The sequence below is a fragment of the Salmo salar genome, chromosome ssa13 (assembly GCF_905237065.1).
Source record: "Salmo salar chromosome ssa13, Ssal_v3.1, whole genome shotgun sequence".
Lineage (NCBI taxonomy): Eukaryota > Metazoa > Chordata > Actinopteri > Salmoniformes > Salmonidae > Salmo > Salmo salar.
In genome coordinates, this window is record NC_059454.1 from 25,569,371 (window position 1) to 25,584,500 (window position 15,130).

At 42.4% G+C, this 15,130-nt stretch overlaps 1 protein-coding gene across 1 annotated transcript in view; it reads left to right on the forward strand.

Moving 5' to 3' along the window:
* The first annotated feature begins 674 nt into the window (after window positions 1–674).
* LOC106566714 (adenylate cyclase type 6) overlaps window positions 675–15,130 on the forward strand; it is a 104,724-nt gene continuing 90,268 nt past the window's right edge. Inside the window, 5 exon segments of the mRNA XM_014135026.2 lie at window positions 675–922; window positions 12,054–12,303; window positions 12,540–12,708; window positions 12,710–12,823; window positions 12,825–13,478. Of these exon segments, the coding sequence (XP_013990501.1) occupies window positions 12,284–12,303; window positions 12,540–12,708; window positions 12,710–12,823; window positions 12,825–13,478 (957 nt within the window). The 5' untranslated portion in view covers window positions 675–922; window positions 12,054–12,283.

Here is a 15,130-nt window from a genome sequence, read left to right on the forward strand (position 1 = left end):
GAGTTCATAGACTGTGTTATGGTTCATACAGAGCATTGACCAGAGGGGTATACTACAAGGCAGGATCAAGAAGCTAACTTGTCTAAATATTCTGATATAACTGCTTTACTTTTTAGAACGATAAGCTTGAAATGGACATGGTCTAATTCAGGGATCATCAACTAGGTTCAGTCGTGGGACGATTTTGTCCTGAGTGGATGGTCATGGGGCCGGAATACAATGACAAATAATTTGACACTGCAAATTGACGCAAGAAGCCCTAACATATATAATATTTGACTTAAACATAATAATTTCAAACTTTGCTTACATGTGTATACGATGACAAATGTCTCTCTATTATGTGTGGGAATACTTTGGAACAGATTTCCTAAATTAAAATCACTTGGAGATGATATGTTGGTGTTTTTGAAGTATGTTATGTCCAACAATAACGTATTTCTTTTGCCCCGAAAACTTGGTGGGACAAATAAAATCGCCCGCGATCGAAATTCGCCAGTTGGGGAAACCTGGTCTAGTTGATTCAACAAACAAAAACACATATCTATGTTTAGCTTTCTTAATTAACGAGAAAACCTGACAAACTCATGGATCATGCTTTGTGGTTTACCTCTCAGCAGCGTCTCATACAGAGTTGCACCTCTAGAGGGAGTGCAGAGATGCTGAGAGGGAGACAGAATTGGAGCGTGTGAGCGGTGGCGCGTCGGAGCTGAGGAGAGAGGGGGAGAAGCAAGGGAGTGGAGAGAGAGAGAAAACGACAGGAGGATATTGTGTGTTTATGTCTGTTTGTCACCACTGGTCCCCCTCTCTGACTATTCAAACCGTCAACAGTACCCGGGACTTCAATTCGTCCTATCCTTCCCAGTATTGGTTGGCTCGTGCGAGCTAGTTTGGAGGGAAAGAAGCGAGAAGGATGATCATGGTGAGTTATTCCTCGTTCCAGTGTGATCCGTCCTAGTGTGCATGTTTGATGTAGGCTTCTTTAGTCGTATGCTATCTAGGGCAGGCCAAACCTTATTCTATTTTACACCCATCTGATTTGAGAAAACGACATTATTTCTATTCTATCAGTGCGTAATTCAAAGCAGTCGGCGGAATGTTATTATATTATTATAGGGGTTGTGCGCCGGAGTCCTCTGTGTTTATCATAGTAGTGTCTCAGTAATCGATCTGTGTTTCTTATGGCTCAATTATGTAATTAGCCCTATATAAGCACGGATCTAAAAAAACAGACATTTAACGCTATAGGCTCTAATATCCTTGAGTTTCACATAAATTAGTTTGCAGGTTAGAGAAGCACACTAAAATGACTGCTGCCATCTATGCATTGCAGTCATAGCTGCTATCTCAAAGGTCGCAGCTGCAGGGATCTTCACGTCTAAAATGAATTTCCAACCGCAACGCTTCTGTTTTTTTCTTTCCATGTTTGAGTTATTTTAAATTAAATATAGGCTAGGTCATCATAACGGGAAGTAAAAAAAACTGCTGATGAGCCAGCCCTACAAAAAGTAAATAAGGCGAAGTGATGCGTTGGAATGTGGAATAGTCCACCGCTCGTTTGTAATGTCTGTCGTGTGTTTATTGAATCGTGGCGTTTGTTAGTCAGGGCCTGAGCCATGCTAGAATGTATTCTCCCCTCGCTGGTTGAAGAACAAGACACATAGGCTACATAGCGGGCGGGTGTGACATGCAACATTGTACACTACAAGTTGCCGCACACCGTAACACAGCATCAAAATGGTAATAGCTGTGATCTCCGCTATGGTTGTCACATAGGTTACACTGAACAGAGTTATGTAACGAGTGTGTGAACTGTGAATGCGGCTGATGATAGCTTCACGGCCTTCGCATGGAATGTTACGTTAGCCTCTCGTAGACCTTGGATACATTCTTACCATTAGCCTATGTTATTAGGCTACACTCTTGTTAGGCCTACATTCCATTAATAAAACCGTATGCCTATGCTGACATTAGTTACACCAGACTACAATAATAAATAGCCTTTAACAGGCAATATGTCTGATGATGCGATTATCAAATATGTTTTTACTTTGATGTGCTCCCCACACAACACGGTAGACTATAGGGTAATAGAAATAGGAGCTGTCCTCTAAAAACGAAAATAAGGATCTGATTATTAACAATTACGAACGGATGCCAGTTTCTACCCAGCTAGCACATAACGTTCAGAGAACCATATGTTTCTTAGAGCTTGGTGAGAGCGTGGTTATCCTATGGTTATTTTGCATACAACATTCCCACAACTTTCTGGGAATGGTGCAGGACAGTTGCTTGGCTTTGGAAAATTCTAAGCACATTTAAGGAACTTGACAAAAAAACTAAATTTTCTTGGCATTTCATTAATTTAACAGAATGCTTCCTAAAAGTTCAAACATGGTTCTAAGAACGTTCTCCAACTGGTTTGAGATTGGGAATGTTCTCAAATAGTTCAGAGAGTGTTAAGAAACAACAATTTTCTCTGGGAATTTCAGTATTTCAGCATAACGTTTCCTACAGATTTCCTCATGGTTCTATTTAAAGTCATGATCTCACATTGTTACGAGAACGTTAAGAAACAACGTTCTTCTGGGGGAATTTCAGTACTTCAGCATAATGTTTCCTACAGGTTTCTTCGTGGTTCTATTTAAAGTCATGTTCCCACATTGTTCCTGAGAATGTTAAGAAAACTTTCCATAAAAACCACAAGAAAAATGTTGTAAAGTTCTAAGAATTAGGGGTGTGCCGAGTAGTTGGACAAATTTGGTATCGTAACGGATATAGGATATTTTCTGGATACGATTATGAACCGAGTATTTTTTTTAACTACCTGTGATCAGAAAAAAAGTCATTTTCAGGTGCCAGCAAGCATCATTCTCATGTCAGTCAGTCACATAGTTTCTAAACCATACTGAACTGTCTTTGAGTCATTCATGTGCGTGGTCGAAATAACTAAACCAGATAGTTTGCCTGTCTGTAAAGAGAAGGGAAGGCTGTACGTTGAGCCTGCTGCTCTGATTGAGTGAAGGTGTAGTTCTCCGGCCACTCGCTTCATTACATTTTAGTCATTTAGCAGACACTCTTATCCAGAGCAACTTACAGTAGTGAATGCATACATTTCATACATTTTTTTCTCCATACTGGTCCCCCGTGGGAATTGAACCCACAACACTGGTGTTGCAAACACCATGCTCTACCAACTGAGCCACACGGGACCATAATCATAATTTCATCCGATCACTTTCCCTTGCATGTTTTCAGTCTGATCATTTAGATTGCTGCTGCCTGCTACTATGATAAATCACATAGTGAGGACGTTTGCTATCAAGCTACCAATGTGCATAATATCTAACAAGTGGAGCAATGGTATGGAAAAAAGATGAAACGCTAATGTGCATTCTGACTGAGTGACAGCAAACCTGACTGCCCACTGCACGTTGAGTATACAGACACACACATACACACCCACCCCTCCGCGCACTGCTCCTAATCTGCATAATTTTTTGTAGTGAGAATGTGCAGGGAGATATTTTGCCAAAATCTATTTAGGCATATTAAAACACTTCCATTTTTTTTCCCGATCACGTGTATCAACTGATCCGATCCGACTATCAACTGTCAATTTATGGATACGATTACAAATACGAGTATGGCCATGTCGGCACACCCCTATTAAGAATGTTATTTATAAACATATACGTTCCATTCTCAGCATCAACAAAACTCTCTATTAGTTATTTTGTTAAGTGTGTTCAGGTGTGTTGGCCGCGCCCACTATTTGGCCACACCTGATCTTAATGACTGTTTTTCCTTTGAAATGTTTGAATAGACTAAAATGAATAGCTTTGTATAAGTAAAAAAAAACATGGCATGCCAGCTCCATCCAGGTGGTGCAGTACACTAATTTCATGGATATAGAACAGAAGATCATAGGTTTAAATCTCACTGACGTTGTGCCACAATAAAAAATTCATGTGTTCGGGGACCTCCCGAGTGGCACAGTGGTCTAAGGCATTACAGATCCTGGTTCAATCCCAGAATGTGTCGCAGCCAGCCGCAACCGCTAGACCCATGAGGCGGTGCACAATTGTCCCAGCAGAATGCACGCTGACATGGTTGCTAGGTGTACCGTGTTTTCTCTGACACATTGGTCCGGGTTAGGGTTACAAAGGTTTGAAACTTTCCGGTAAATTTCCATAATTTTCCAGAAATCTTCCATGGCATGTTAAGCCCTGGAATTTGAGGAATTTTGCTTAAATTCATCAAAAAAAGTTAGCTTATAACAGTGAACCTTTTTTGTGGGATACACATAAGGCAATTCTAGGTCTTGTGGCATATTTTGGTTAAACTATCCCCAATTCAATGGAATTGCAACCCTCTGCATGCACAGTGCATTCTTACATCACATGTACAGTGCACTCTTCCATCACATGTACAGCTGATTATCAAGATCTTGCACACTAATGAGATGCTGTCTGTCTGAGCCAATGAGCAAAGGACTACATGCTTTCTGGTAAGTTTTGATTACAATACTGGGTGGGGTGAATACAGTTGAAGTTGGAAATTTACATACACCTTAGCCAAATACATTTAAACTCAGTTTTTCACAATTCCTGACATTTAATCCCAGTAAAAATTCCCTGTCTTAGGCCAGTTAGGATCACCACTTTATTTTAAGAATGTGAAATGTCAGAATAATAGTAGAGAGAATGATTTCTTTCAGCTTTTATTTCTTTCATCACATTCCCAGTGGGTCAGAAGTTTACATACACTCAATTAGTATTTGGTAGCATTGTCTTTAAATTGTTTAACTTGGGTCAAACATTTTGGGTAGCCTTCCACAAGCTTCCAAGAAAAAGTTGGGTAAATTTTGGCCCATTCCTCCTGACAGAGCTGGTGTAACTGAGTCAGGTTTGTGGGCCTCCTTGCTCGCAACACGCTTTTTCAGTTCTGCCCACAAACGTTCTATAGGATTGAGGTCAGGGCTTTAACTTCCTGACTGATGTCTTGAGATGTTGCTTCAATATATCCATATAATTTTCCATCCTCATGATGCCATCTATTTTGTGAAGTGCACCAGGCCCTCCTGCAGAAAAGCACCGCCACAACATGATGCTGCCACCCCCGTGCTTCACGGTTTGGGTGGTGTTCTTCGGCTTGCAAGACCCCCCTTTTTCCTCCAAACATAACTATGGTCATTATGGCCAAACAGTTCTATTTTTGTTTCATCAGATCAGAGGACATTTCTCCAAAAAGTACGATCTTTGTCCCCATGTGCAGTTGCAAACCGTAGTCTGACTTTTTTATGGCGGTTTTGGAGCAGTGGCTTCTTCCTTGCTGAGCGGTCTTTCAGGTTATGTCAATATAGGACTCATTTTACTGTGGATATAGATACTTTTGTACCTGTTTCCTCCAGCATCTTCACAAGGTCCTTTGCTGTTGTTCTGGGATTGATTTGCACGTTTCGCACCAAAGTAGGTTCATCTCTAGGAGACAGAACGCGTCTCCTTCCTGAGCGGTATGACATCTGCATGGTCCCATGGTGTTTACACTTGCGTACTATGGATTGTACAGATGAACGTGGTACCTTCAGGCATTTGGAAATTGCTGCCAAGGATGAACCAGACTTGTGGAGGTCTACAATTTTTTTTCTGAGGTCTTGGCTGATTTCTTTTGATTTCGCCATGATGTCAAGCAAAGAGGTACTGAGTTTGAAGGTAGGCCTTTTAATACATCCACATGTACACGTCCAGTTGAATTAGCCTATCAGAAGCTTCTAAAGCCATGGCATAATTTTCTGGAATTTTCCAAGCTGTTTAAAGGCACAGTCAACTCAGTGTATGTAAACTTCTGACCCACTGAAATTGTGATACAGTGAATTATAAGTGAAATAATCTGTAAACAATTGTTGAAAAAATGACTTCTGTCATGCACAAAGAAGATGTCCAAGCCGACTTGCCAAAACTATAGTTTGTTAACAAGAAATTTGTGGAGTGGTTGAAAAACGAGTTTTAATGACTCCAACCTAAGTGTATGTAAACTTCCGACTTCAACTGTATATGTTATATTACATACATGATTTTTTATTAACTAGTAAATAGTAGGCTACAGCAAAGTGTGCTTAAATAATTTCTAACTTGTTAACAATTTCTGCTAGCTAGTTTTTGCTACTAGGTGTGTTTTAGCTTGCTTGAGCCTGCTGACTGAGGAGTGTTAATACACCTGTTTCCATACATGTTTCATTTTATAACATGTATTTTACAAAGGAGTTGTTTAATCTAACTGCTTAACTATTTATCTCTACATGGAATTTAATTGTTTTTTTTAACTCATTTTTTTCTAATCTTTACAGGAAAATGCCACGGGCACTATCTGATGTGTGGAGACATTTCACTTCAGCTAATGTAGAAGGAAAAGCTGTGTACTTGGCAAATACTGTGCCAAATCATATGTGAAGAATGCAACAAAGATGCAGAATCATCTGGCCAAGTGCATGAAGTTCCTTCAGTGCTCACAACAAGCAAGCTCTGACACAAGTCCCTCTACTTCTATTCGATGTGAAAATGATGAATCAGACACCTTATCGATAACAACAGCTCATAGTCCTCCTGGAATCAGAAGTGTTTTTGACTCAATGGAGGAACGTAGTCAGAGAAATGCTGATGAATGTCTTGCTCGAGCTGTGTATGCAACTGGTTCACCTCTGATGCTCACAGGTAATGTGTATTGGAAGAGATTTCTGAATGTTCTTCGCCTAGCATACACCCCTCCAACCAGACATGCTTTATTTACTCATTTGCTGGATGCGGAGTTCAACAGAGTTCAAGTGAAGGTCAAGCAAATCATAGAGAAGGCAGACTGTATTGCAATCATCTCTGATGGGTGGTCAAATGTTTGTGGGCAAGGAATAATTAACTACATAATCTCTACCCCTCAACCAGTATTCTACAAGAGCATAGACACAAGGGACAACAGACACACCGGTCTCTACATTGGAGATGAGGTGAAGGCAGTCATCAATGACCTTAGACCACAGAAGGTATTTGCACTGGTGACAGACAATGCTGCGAACATGAAGGCTGCTTGGTCTAAAGTGGAGGAGTCCTACCCTCACATCACACCCTTTGGCTGTGCTGCTCATGCATTGAATCTGCTCCTCAAGGACATCATGGCACTGAAAACAATGGATACACTCTACAAGAGAGCCAAAGAAATGGTTTAGGTATGTGAAGGGTCATCAAGTTATAGCAGCAATCTACCTCACCATGCAAAGTGAGAAGAATAAGAGCACCACATTGAAGCTGCCCAGCAACACCCGTTGGGGTGGTGTTGTCATCATGTTTGACAGTCTCCTGGAGGGGAAGGAATCTCTCCAAGAAATGGCCATATCACACTCTGCCGATATGGACAACCCCATCAAGAGGATCCTCCTGGATGATGTATTTTGGAATAGAGTGGTAAGCAGCCTGAAACCTATAGCAGTAGCCATTGCACGGATTGAGGGAGACAATGCCATCCTGTCTGATGTCAGACTCCGCTTGCAGATGTAAGAGAAGAAATCCTTACTGCCCTGCCCATTTCACTGTTGCTCCAAGCAGAGGAAACTGCAGTTCTGAAATACATCAAAAAACGTGAAGACTTCTGCCTGAAGCCCATACACGCCGCAGCGTACATGTTGGACCCCAAGTATGCTGGCAAGAGCATCCTGTCTTGTGCAGAGATTAACAATGCCTATGGTGTCATCACTACCATGTCTCGTCACCTTGGCCTGGATGAGGGCAAGGTTCTTGGCAGTCTGGCGAAGTACACTTCCAAGCAAGGGTTTTGGGATGGAGATGCAATATGGCAGTCGTGCCAACATATCTCGTCAGCCACCTGGTGGAAGGGGCTTTGTGGATCTGAGGCTCTTTCCCTTGTTGCCTCCATCATCCTCCAAATCCCACCAACATCAGCCACCTCAGAGCGCAACTGGTCCTTGTTTGGGAACACACACCAAAGCACGCAACAGGCTGACAAATACAAGGGTTGAAAAATTGGTGGCCATCCGGGCAAATTTTTGGCTTTTTGAGCCTGACAATGAGCCATCCTCAACAAGGTTGGAAAGTGACAGTGAAGATGAGGCCTCAGAGTCTGATGTTCAAGAGGTGGACATTGAGGAGGCCAAGGGAGAAGACATGGAAGCCTGAGAGGAAGACAACCAAAGCTTTAGTTTCTAGACTATAATTTTATAGATGTATGTTGGAAACGTTTTTGGGAGATGCGATGGATCATTGGGGATCATTCAATTCTCTTTCTTTTGTTGTTCAGTGAAATCATCCCATGGGAATAGTCAATTCACTTAATTAAAGTTCAATCCGTAACTAAATATATATATATATTTTGCATATTTCCATTAATTCCCATATATTCCCGTTAATTTCCATATATTCCTGTTAATTCCCACCACTGAATATTCCCCAAAATATGCAACCCTAGTCCGGGTTAAGCAGGCATTGTGTCAAGAAGAAGTGCGGCTTGGTGGAGTCGTGTTTTGGATGATGCATGGCTCTTGACTTTCGCCTCTCCCGAGTCTAATGGGAGTTACAGCGATGGGACCAGACTGTAACTACCAATTGGTGAGAAAAAAGGGTAAAAAAAATCTAAAATTAAATAATAATAATTAAATGTGTTTGCATGATTAATGCCTAAGCAAATAAATTAATCTGTGTCCTATCTGTGCTTGGAGTTCAAAACAGTTAACCCAAACTAAACTAGCAGTATTATAAAAAGCTTTATTGAAACGTTCTCAGAACGTTATTTAATTACCTTCAAATAACCTAGAATTTCCATTCTCAGAACGTTAATAAAACATCCCAGAAAAATTTAAGGGAACCATAGTAAAACATTCTTAGAACCTCACTGCAACCTACAAATTAACATTCCCAGAACAGGCGAAATGTTCAGTTTTACCTGTCAGAAAACAGATGGCTTCGTTCACAGAACCAATGGGGAACCAAAAACGTACGTTCCCACAACTTCCAAGGAACCAAATGTGCTAGCTGGGTATGCACACACTGTTTGCATTATGTAACGCCAGCATGCTGCTTGCTGTCCGGTCGAAATGTCGTGCAAACGTCCCGGAGGAATAGTCCTCCGCATTCTATTCTACAAGCGATAGCGAGGTAGGAAGGAAAGGATTCAGGCAGGATGTCTACAGCCACAGCCATACAAACCCAGAGATAATTGTAGCAGTTGAACGCCGTAACGATTGGCAACATCACGACATTTGTAATAGGGGCACCGCACTGGTCGACCTTGTGCACGGGAGAGAAGGGACCGTTCCGAGCCGGAGGGGTGTAGCGTCCACTTTGACTGAAGGCTATTCTCCTTGAACCCCTCTTGATCAACCAGAAGCCACAACCAGCAGCCTGGACGGATACGTGCCAGAGAAGGCATACGATAGCCATAGCGAGGAAAATCTATTTTTGCTTCAACAACACAACATGCCTACCGACATGAGCGGCTTCTCGTGTTCCCAATGAAAAAAAAATGCAACGAGAGGCGACAGCACATCAGCGTTGCGTTGATATAAGCCGTTCTGCACATTCAAGAGCTCAGGTCGTTTTGAGGCCTGTCCCTGGTACGCTCAGTTGATGAGTGTATAGGTTTAGGGAATACTGGGATTTATGAGGCTGTATCAGCTTTGATACTGTAATGTCGTGATGGTGATCATTATACTTATTCTTTAGATTTTTATGATAAGGCAATGTTTTCTTAGTTATTATATGGTTATACATTGGGCTCCCGAGTGGCGCAGCGGTCTATGGCACTGCATCTCAGTGCTAGAGGCGTCACTACAGACCCTGGTTCGATTCCAGGCCGTATCACAACCAGCCGTGATTGGGAGTCCCATAGGGCGGTGCACAATTGGCCCAGTGTTGTCCGGGTTAGGGTTTGGCAGGGGTAAGCCGTTATTGTAAATAAGAATTTGTTCTTAACTGACTTTCCTAGTTAAATAAAGGTTAAATAAAATAATTATTCCTAAATCAGCAGAACTAGACATATAGTAATAATTGTATATAACCATATAATAATAAATCATTATGTCATTCATGCGCATATAAATATGCCTAAACTACTATAGACTATAGAATATGTTGCACTAGTCTTATTATTATCATGGATGGGTATAGCTCTGCACAGATGATAAATCAGTTCCAGTAGTCATTGGTAAAATAATGCACGAGACCTTCAATACATTATAAAAGCCTAGAATGTGGAATATCTTTCAATGTACAACTTATATAAGTGACAAGATTTGTTGCACTTGTGCCCGAATATAGCCTACCTTAATTTACAGAAATTAGGCGAAATCCCTCCTTTGTCTAATTGATTCAGGAAATGTACGTTTGAAGGGTCATTTGCACTGATGGAGGTGTGTTAGCTGCTTGGAATCAAAGTTGCCACTAAACCACAGATCTAGGTCCAGCTTTTCCTTCCCCAATGCCCAACTCTAACACCATGAGGTAAAGAGTCAAACTGACCCTTAATCTGTATTTGGAGGCAGATGGAGGAGGGTAGTGATACAGGCATCATGTCCATGATGGTTGCCCAATCTGATTATTTTCCAGTGATCTCGTCTTCATCAGTGAGCGAATGAGTCAGTGATCATTTTCATGTCATCCGTGTTTCCTTCCAGTGATGACAGGCTCTGACACCCACCACCTGTTATCACATCTTCCTCTTTACATCTTTAAAGAGTCAAGCCACCAAGGAAAGAATAGCCTAAACCTTGACAAATGTTTAATTTCTGATAAGGGGCGTCATACACACCAAAAACATTGAGGGGGCAAAAAGTATGTGAGGATGGTTGGAGGATGATGTGGAGGGGGGCTAGGCCCTTTCCTAGAAGTTGGAGAATTTAGCATTTTTCAAATACCTGAAACAGCTTTTTCCTATAATGTATAGCCATAATCATTATTCTTAACTCTATGTAAAAAATATGTTATTTTTCTGCATATCAAGCCATAAGGCTGCTGAACAATTAATCAAATGGCCACCGGACTATTTACATTGACACCCCGACACTGCTACTATTTGCTGTTTATCATCTATGCATAGTCACTTCACCCGTACTTACATGTACAAATTACCTTGACTAACAAGTAGCCCCGCACATTGAATCGGTACCGGTACCCCCTGTATATAGCCTCGTTATTGTTATTTTATTGTGTTACCTTTATTATTTTTTACTTCAGTTTATTTGGTAAATATTTTCTTAACTCTTCTTGAACTATACTGTTGGTTACCGGCTTGTAAGTAAGCATTTCATGGCAAAGTCTATACTTGTTGTATTCGGCGCATGTGACAAATAAAGTTTGATTTGATTTTGATTTGATTTGACCTCTTGAGCTGTCTGTATCCTCCTGACTAGAGGTTATTTCTTTAAAGAAACTAAATTTGCTTCTCTGCAAAAATCTGGGTAGAAGATTGAAAAGAATGTGAGTCTTAATCAGTGCATTTAGTAATCGCTTGCTTTATCTAAAGCCTACCTTGCCAGCAGGTATGCGAGCTAAGATAGTTAAACAAGCTAGCTACTCTAATTTGATTGATAGCTTGAAATGGCTTCTTGGTAGCTAATTATGAGGTTGGGAGATTGGGAACCTATCTTGGCTAGCTAAAGCCAGCTTCATAAAATGCTAGGTGGCTAGTAGTATTACAGAGAAACAACATCAAAACATGAAAGACTTTTATTTATATATATTATATTTTTTTACAGGACAAATCTGAGGGTGCACGTGCCCCTGTGCCCCCTATAGGCATGACGCTTCTGTTTGTGATGATGATGGTATTGTTGTCTGACTATTCTTAGAATGCACGTATTGAGAGTTGCTCTTCATCACTGAATGATGATTGTACAACTTTCATGTATGACTTTGTTTTTGGGTGCTGTCACTGACCCATGACATAAATGTATGGTTAAGTGGTTTTCTGAGGCTTTTGCTAACACAATTCTTACTTCTAATTCCCTTCTAATTTCACCTGTATTTGTCTGTGTTTTGTGTCTCTCCTCCAAGACTCAGAAGCCCTGGAGATAGGCCGGATCATAGAGTAATTCCCTAAACCCTGCCTTTCACATCACCTGCTCGGTCCGAAACGCTGGTTTGACACGCCTCTGGACCTTCCCCGGTCACGTTCACCCACCTACCCATACCCCTGCAGAACTGCGTCTGAAACCCCTCACTTCTTCAAACCTCTGCCTGCTGGGATAAATGAGTGGAAGGGCTGGAGAGGATAGGGCTGGGATATGTACCAGAACCCACACAGGTAATGTCCACAGTCATACAGGTGACCTTAGAATAACAGGTGAACAGTTTTTATTTTGGACATTAGGTTAAGAAAATACATGTGAAGGTTGTTCTTTTTTTTCTTAAATAATTTTCAGAAGACTATGTTGCATGTCTAATTTCAGTTAGTGGATCTATGAATGTTTCCAAGTTTATTGAAACTCGAACTGCCCCCGTCCCTCTACGCTGTGCTTGTCCCCCTTTTCTCCTACACAGAATGTCCTGGTTTAGTGGCTTCCTAGTGGCCAGAGTGGATGACCGAAAGACCTCGTGGGGGGAGCGCAATGGCAAGAAGTCCAAGCAGAAGGGAGGCTCATCCCTTTGCAACCCGCGTTACATGAGCTGCCTGCGGGATCCGGACGCCATGGAGCCCCCCTCTGGAGCCCCCCCTCCACCCCCACCACCGCGGAGGGCTGGCTGGGGCGGCGGGCGGGGGGGGCAACTTTGGCGTGCGCTGCATTTGGCAAGAGGACCACTACGGCAGACGGGGCGGCGCCGCCGGGGGAAGGGGTGGGGCTCAAATCTGTCGACCTGGGCTTTGAGGATGGGGACCTGAAAGGGAGGAAGGTGGGGTGTAGTGGGGGTGGCGGGAAGGGGGTGGATGAGGGTCCCAATGGGGAAGGTGAGGTGACGGTGGCGGACTGCTGGCTGCGGGTGATGCAAGTGTTCCAGTCCAAGAAGTTCCAGTCTCATAAACTGGAGCGTCTGTACCAGCGCTACTTCTTCAGGCTCAACCAGAGCTCCCTCACCATGCTGATGGGGGTGCTGGTGATTGTGTGCGGCGTGATGCTTACCTTCCATTGTGTCCACGCAACCCCGGATGTGGCCTACTCCTCGGCCCTCTCTGTGGCCATGGCCTTGTTCATGGCTCTTATGGTTGTGTGTAACCGGAACGGCTTCCACCAGGACTACATGTGGATGGTGAGCTACCTGGTCATCGGGGTGCTGTTGCTGGTGCAGGTGTTCGGGGTGCTGATGGTGGCGCCTCGCAGCGCATCTGAGGGCATCTGGTGGTCTGTCTTCTTCATCTACATCATCTACACGCTTCTGCCTGTCAGGATGAGAGCAGCCGTGCTGAGCGGAGGGGTGCTCTCCACCATTCACCTGGTCACCACCTGGCAGTTCAACCAGGAAGACGTGTTCCTCTGGAAACAGGTAGGAACTCAGCCTGCTCCTGTCCATCATAAAGATATAGTATATGTTCTATTTAATTATGTGGGTGCCATAGTGCACACAACTGAAGGGAACTTTTCTATTGTTGTCAAGCAACGTCTTTGGCATGACAATGAACAAACACAGACACGACTATCCAAATCATTTGTGACCGGCACTATTCCTTTGGTTGTCCGGCTATGTTAATTAACTGAGTTTTCTGCTTTGGCTTGAGTGTAGACCTACATTCCACTCACGGTTGATGAGACATTTGGGTGATGACCCATATAGGCAGTAGCTTACTAGCCCACTTTTTGGGGTTAGATGTGCTTCTTGGCCTGCAGTGTGTTGAATTCATTTGTTTAAATGTTTCTATGGCTGCAGTGAGTGTGTCTTTGCAAGCTGAGACTTTGTGGTATCTGGGCCTTGCTCTTGGACCTACAGCACGGGCTACAATATTATTGTTGTATCAGTGCAGCCAACCATGTGGTTCAAGTCTGACAAGACATTGTTTTCAGGGGCATGTTTGTGGATTTGGCAGCATGCACAGTCCCTAGGGAAAGTCTACACACCCCTTGCACAGTCTTCACATTTTGATGCCTTAAAATTCAATCAAAAAAATATTAAATTGGGGGAGTTCCTACCGATCTACACAACCTACTCCACATTTTCAAAGTAAAATACAAATTAGAGAGAATGTTCAGAATTAATAAAAATACATAAAAATGAAGTTGTATTGATTGTGTGTCTGTCTTCACACACCAGAGTTAATACTTGGTGGAAGCACCTTTGGAAACCATTATAGCTGTGAATCATTTTGAATAAGGTTTTACCAACCTTGCACAACTCTTCAGGCAACATATATCCACTGTTTTTGTCAAAATTGCTCAAGCTCAGTACATTTGGTTGGTAATCATTGCTGTACAACAATATTCAAACCTTGTCCCTGATTTTCAAGCAGATTTAAGTCAGGACTGAGACTGGACCATTCAGGAACACTCAACACCTCTTGGAAAGTCATTCTGGTGTCTTTGACATTCAAATTGGTGTTATTGTCCCGCTGTAAAATAAAACTCTATCCCAGGGTTAGGCTTTCAGAAGACTGAGGAGGTTTATCCGTAAACCTTTTACATAGTCTTTGCTCCTGCTGTTGACAAGCATACAAATAACAAGATGCTGCTACCACAATACTTGAAAGGGTTACTTGAATTTCCGTTCACTTTGAGTAGGTTATGTAGATCGGAAAGAAGAAAAAAAAGATTTAAAAAAAGATTACATTTGAATTCAGAAAAATGTAAAGACGTTTTGGTCACTGGATGGAACAGTGTTTGTCACTGTGTTGTCACTATATTTCTGAATGTTTTGTAATAGTGTGTTTGTCAGTGTGTTGAGGCAGTGAGTGTGTGTGTGTGTGTGTGTGTGGGTGCAGGTGTGTGTGTGCGAGTGTGTATCTGTGTGTTTGTGTATGTACGTGTGTGTATATGTGTGTGTGGCATACTGTAGGTTGTTTGTGCGCCAAGGACCCAGGGGCTAGCTGAAGGTCAGTGGGCTAAATTAACCGCCTCGACCGGCCGGCTGTGTGTGTATTTGTGTCTGCGTGAGTGTTTGTGTGTGTGTGTGTGTACGTGTGTGTGTATGTGTTTGCACGTGCTTAC